Source organism: Bradysia coprophila, unplaced genomic scaffold (assembly GCF_014529535.1).
Source record: "Bradysia coprophila strain Holo2 unplaced genomic scaffold, BU_Bcop_v1 contig_187, whole genome shotgun sequence".
NCBI classification, from domain to species: Eukaryota; Metazoa; Arthropoda; class Insecta; order Diptera; family Sciaridae; genus Bradysia; species Bradysia coprophila.
In genome coordinates this window covers 145,129-151,128 of record NW_023503450.1, presented here as the reverse complement: position 1 = coordinate 151,128, position 6,000 = coordinate 145,129, and the positions used below count along the sequence as shown (strand labels likewise).

General features: G+C 30.5%; 1 protein-coding gene across 1 annotated transcript in view; it reads right to left on the bottom strand.

The window, feature by feature from the left end:
- Positions 1-322: 322 nt before the first annotated feature.
- LOC119075131 (protein dead ringer-like) overlaps positions 323-6,000 on the bottom strand; it is a gene marked incomplete at its 3' end in the record, with an annotated part of 41,283 nt that continues 35,605 nt past the window's right edge. The window contains exon 8 of the mRNA XM_037181515.1: positions 323-395. Coding sequence (XP_037037410.1) covers positions 323-395 — 73 coding nt within the window. The remainder of the gene's footprint in view (positions 396-6,000) is intronic.

Below are 6,000 nucleotides of genomic sequence, written 5' to 3'. Positions count from 1 at the left end.
ACAATAGCATAAGTATTGAATTCCAATGTTGAATAAATAACATTAGCTGAGGCTTAGTTGTTGAGGGACATGCATCAAAAATGTAGTAACAAGAACCACACATAACAAAACTGACTGACGTATGCTTAATTACAAGAAAGAAATAGATGAAGTTGGGATAGATGGTATTCGTATTCTCATGTTAAACACTATAAAATGTACACCATATATAGGAACATATGGATCAATTTATATAGCCACACCGTTTATACGTATATATTCACCATTTATTTGTAAAAACAATTTCCAACAATCAATCAGCAAATAATCTACAAGCACTTACCCCTCTTCTGCATAAATGAAAACAGATCATCTAAGAATTCCTTCCTCTTTGGATCATCGTTAATTTCATATAACTGAAAACAAGAAAAAGAAATTAATGCTAATTATCGTGTATACAGCTGAACTTAATATAACTAACGTCTTGTGTTAGGAACAGACGTAAAAATTATTAATTATGGTAAATGGTAAATATGTAGAGCTATGAGAGAGTGGAACTCTGTACACACACACATCCGTAGAAAATAGATGCGAAAGAATTCGTTCGGAAATTGTTAGATATGAAACTGTTGAGACTAGAGCGAGGTAAGAAAACCATGAAAATGTAAACAAGAAAGCTCACGATATTTCTTTTATCTAATGAAAGAAAAAAAAAATCTAAATAAAATATTGATTTTAATTATTTGTGTGAATTATGAGTTGCCTTTCATGAATACATTTGACTATATAAAGCGTTATAGCAAAAGAATAATGTTGTTGAACTGATGTTACTGACTCTTTGAAAGTCATTCGCTACATGCAGTTTCTATGTGTGTCGGAGTAATTTTCATACTCATTCAAAACAATCAATAATGGGTCGCCCGATTTAAATGCTTTTTAAGTTCGATTCAAATGTACAACCAGTGTTGTGTAGGTTAGTTTTTCGAATTTGATGCGTTAGTAGCTGTAGTACGTACTCCTCCATTCAAATGCTAATCATACATAATTTAACAGGATAATACTACTTTCCAAGTTGTATTGAAACAAAAAATCATTGTAAGTACACCCTATTAATCGGAAAGAAAACGCTTCAGATTGAACCTTACAACTTCATCGAATAGAATAACTGTAAGAGGTGATACACCAGCAAGAACATAAAATTCTTTTTATTTTCAATCACAATGAAATAGGCTTTGTATCTCTCATTGTACGTAACAAGACATGACATCTAGCATCAATATTGTGTGTAAATACTCCTACTTAAGCCAACAGAAGCACAATAAATGACAGCCACTTCTCGCTCCTTTTTTTATAAAAAAATAACTACAGAGTCAAAGACGTACTCGAAACAATTTAGCTTATTTTTAATTTTCGATGATATCTTTCATGTAAAAAGCTCCATCGTTAACCGATGATGAAAAAAAAAATGTTTATGAATGAAACGAACGAGAATTATAAAATCACAGTCATCACAGTGATTCAACAGTTTTCCATTACATTTATTCGATTGATGAATTACAAACAATCGTTGCATGTAAATATTTTCTTGTGTGGAATCAGTTTAGAAATTATTCACGACAACACATTCAGTTGGTGTTTTGGGTGAGAGTACTTTTCTGAATGAGGAAATACGTTTTTTTTTCTGTTTCGAGTGCACATTCCAAATGAACACTTGTGTTCACGAGAATGAAGTTATTTCAATCAAATTAATTTTCAATTTGAAAATGGTTGTTACACGTGGTTAGCGGTTAGCGTAAATGATTGCCCGTTAATTTCTTTTTTCATTTTTATAACTAAAATGCGCAAATTTGTTATTTGAATACCATTTCGGAGAAAGAATTTTCCAGTAACTTTCGGTGAATGTTGCTGACTTTAATTGTAAACATTCACTTTTTTCAATTTTGTACAATTCAAAAAGTTTGCAATCTATTTTTCATGCTTTAATGCGTCGAAGACCTTTCATAAATTCAAGTACTTTCTTCGACATACACACAGCTTGTAATTTTGTAGATTATGTCCTTGTTTTGGAATTCGTTATTTTGCTAAAATGTGAAGGTTGCACAACGAAACAAGGCAAATAATGTCTCCGAACAATTACATAATACTAAAAATGAAATAGTTTGTTGAACCGAGGCGAAGCCGAGGCCAATTTACGAACAAAAATTTTTCAGCGCTGGTTATTGAATTGATAACTATTATAGAAATCCCAGCTCTAAGTCCTCATTTTCACCCTTTTACAAAGATACCATATGCCAATACAATATTTTTAGTCCATTTCGTAATCTTGGCCGTTATAAAAAAAAACTAAAAGTTGAATGTCTAATATGTACCGAATAGGTCTCAACACCACAAAGACGCCTATTTTCGTTGGTCGTTTACATTAGCATCTCTTTATGAAATAAATGTTTTTATTTATTTAGTATTGATTAATGATTTTATTGTTAGTTTGTCATTTTTTTTTTCTTCTCTCCGCTTTTCTTACGTATCATGTATAAGTATCACACTCTAAATTCAACAAAATTGAATGGAACATAATGGCATATAGTGTCGCGCGGTATCTTTTATGAATAACAATATAACGCGACATTATAATAATTTAATATTTTCATAAAAAATAAGAAAATGAAGTATTTGTTCCTTTTATACAGATTTTGATGTACAATTGTACAATGTACGGTGTGTATGAATGATACAGAAAAATGTGTACACGAAAACGTGTTTTGAATAACAAATCGAGAAAATGAAATATAAAATAAAATGTAGATGATGAAGTTGGAAGACAGGATGTGGATCATGAGGTGAAACTTGACATGTGTCATCTTTAATTATCAATCGATATTATATAAATATATTACACTAATTTAACGATCTTTTTGATTTTATTTTTTTGTTTTTAAATGATGATGATTGATATTGCTTCTGTGATTAATATTTTTTGTGCGTGTGTGTGTGTTGTTGTGCTGGGCAAAGTGAGAAATATTATTTTATTTTTAAATGATTTTTTTTTTTAACCAATCACTCGAATAGACATCTTTCTTAGTGACTTATGCTGAAACAGAATTGTTGCGTCAACATTTTTTTTTCTATTTTATGTGATGTTCTAAATTGATTGTTCATATAGAAGCACAGATCTGATGATTTCGCGTCCCATCAAAAGAAATACAAACGAAAATTCGTTAATGAGTTTCGAATGAGAAATAGATTTTGGAATTTAAAATTTAAATTTGAAGATTTTACTTGAGTCTTGCCTCACCGGTTAAATGTTTCGGTTTCTTTTTTCTCTAAAAAATTACTAAGAAAAATATTGGAAAGCAAAATTATGTTTTCATAAACCTTCCCCAGAGTAGTTAGTTTTCAGTGTTTGATTCTGTCAAATACTTCACTCCCCAGTTCAATGACAGTCAAGTGGAAAAGCTCAACGATGTATATACGAAACAATTTGCAAGACCACTTGACTCTCGAACTGTTTCATTAACAATTGAAATGATTGATGATAAACGTCACCTGTGAATAGTCGCACCATTCTGAAGACGCTATTATAACTTCTTAAATAAAGAAATTCACAGACGTAGGGGTAAAGTTATCACAGACTGAACGAATAGATCCTTTTTAATGTAAAATGCTCTTGGAAGAAGCAGATACGATTAGAAACTGCTAACCTATATATATGGCTATAAATTGACTAAATCTGTTACTTCCTTTGTTCATATTAGAGACTAATGTTAACCAAAAAGTCTATTTAACTTTAAATTGAAGAAGAAAACACCTTATCCAGACCACACTATAATCAATATAAATAATCAATATAAATAATCAAACTATCACGATATCCCGTATTAAGTACAATGAGCAGTGAGCAATACCATTCTTTGAATTTCATCGAAAATGTTCTTAATTATAACATTTCATTTTTGATTTACGAATGAGAGGTAAATATAAATTTTGATAGAGGGACGTGGGTGGTAATACAATAAAATATTTTTATATTTTTCCACCACACTCAATATTACAAGTCGATCATAATTAATACAGATTACCGGTGAAGCCATAAATGGGTGAATACACTTTTTATGTATTATTACAATTCACAATAGATCGGTGAAAAACGCATACGATATTTTACGAAATTAACATTCTTTATGCGGAAACCGATTGATTGATTTGAGTCAGACACGCCTATCACGAACCCATCAACATAAAATTAAATGCGAACATAAATAACAGAACTGCAAAAATTTATCATACAACTATATTCCATTCGGCGACCTGAGACCTCTGCTATAACTCTTTAAGCTTGTCGTAAAACGATACAAATATTAAAAACCGACAAAAAAAAGTGATCATAATAATAAATGAAAATGCTTTTAATAAAATTTATCAAAACGGCATAACAAAAGAAATCAAAATATTTTTATGAAGACCATCACAATAAATATAAAAAAATAAATGAAATCAAGCATTAGACCCCGTTGCAGAAGGTTAATTAAAGGAAATTAATTACAAAACTTGTCTAAATTCAGACCGCAAAAATACACATTAAAATGTAATAATTAATCACATTTGTAATTACAATTTTTTTTTCTCTTTTTATATTAAAATTTCATCTTATTTTTCAATTTAAATATCTTGATTGTTGCCTTTTAATAGTATTTTTTCATATATTCATATTCCTTGATACATTAAAATCTCGTTTATGTGATTTATATAAATGTTTTATAATAAATAAAGTTGTAGCTTCATCAATCAAATCGCTGACCCGAGCTTTACAAGGTTCAAATGAAATTATTGCTTCAATAATAGACTTCGTTTAAGTATAATTTGTAGGATGAAGATTTTAATGCATTTCGTGTAAATAATAAATTGAATTGAAAGTTTTTCATAGAGTAATTCCTTGAGCTATTTGGATCGGATTTGATGATGATAAAAGTACGTAACATAAACGGTGATCTATTCTTTTGCAAAGCCGAAGTCTTAAATTGAATTGCTTTCATTACAACATGAAACGTCAAAAATATATGCTCAGTTGTACATTTAATAAGCGTCTCAACTTAAGACTTTCGATTGTAACTTGTCGTATCGTTATCCATTTTAAAATTTTGAAAAGCGACAGATAATTTTAAGTTGAATTCTTACTTGGGGTCATCTTCACCCTATGTTCTCCACATAATTGATCGGTCCATCGACTCTATCAGTTCTTGTGGCTTGGAACCTGAGACTCGTATGCATAGTATGCATATCATAAGCGATTGTCCGCTATATACCAATCTCAGGTTTCGCACCTTAGGGTATCATGAATTCCAAGATGAGGATCTACCATCATTCGATGGCAAGTGCCTTAACGATTTCTTATAAAAAACAGAAAAATTGCCCTAATAGAAGTAGTAAGGTGTAGGGAACAAAGGATCTATGATCTGGGTTCCTGCTTCTAAACGAAAGAAGCTTCCCAAAAACTCTAATCTAGCTATCTAGTTGTGGTTTATAAGTCGACTTTCTAATGTAGGTTCCATATATTTTATATGGGGGAGTCAATTTCCATGTTCTACCTCAAATTTTAATTATTATCGACATTTCGCAAACATTGGGAGTACTTTCCTTGATACTTATGCCTTGTTGTGCTAAGGAGAATGTTATACGTAAAGTATTTATAAAAAGTAAAAATTTATCAAACGCGAATCTGCTGCATATTGTGACTCATTGTGACAGTGAATTCTCATCACAAAAAATCGACAAAATGGCTCACCCCTTTTTCATATTTTTTCCTCCAATTTATTACAAGAAATAAAAAAAAATGCAACTGAATTCTCAATGCCTATTGACCATAATAAACAAACTAATAATAACATAAAATCATCCGCAGATGACAACAGATTATCTAATCCCAATCATGTAGTTTTACCTGAAACATTTTTCCACACACATGATCCCATTATTTTGATTAGCACGTGTATCAAGTCAACAGAGCCGTTGTAAACGGGCATTGTT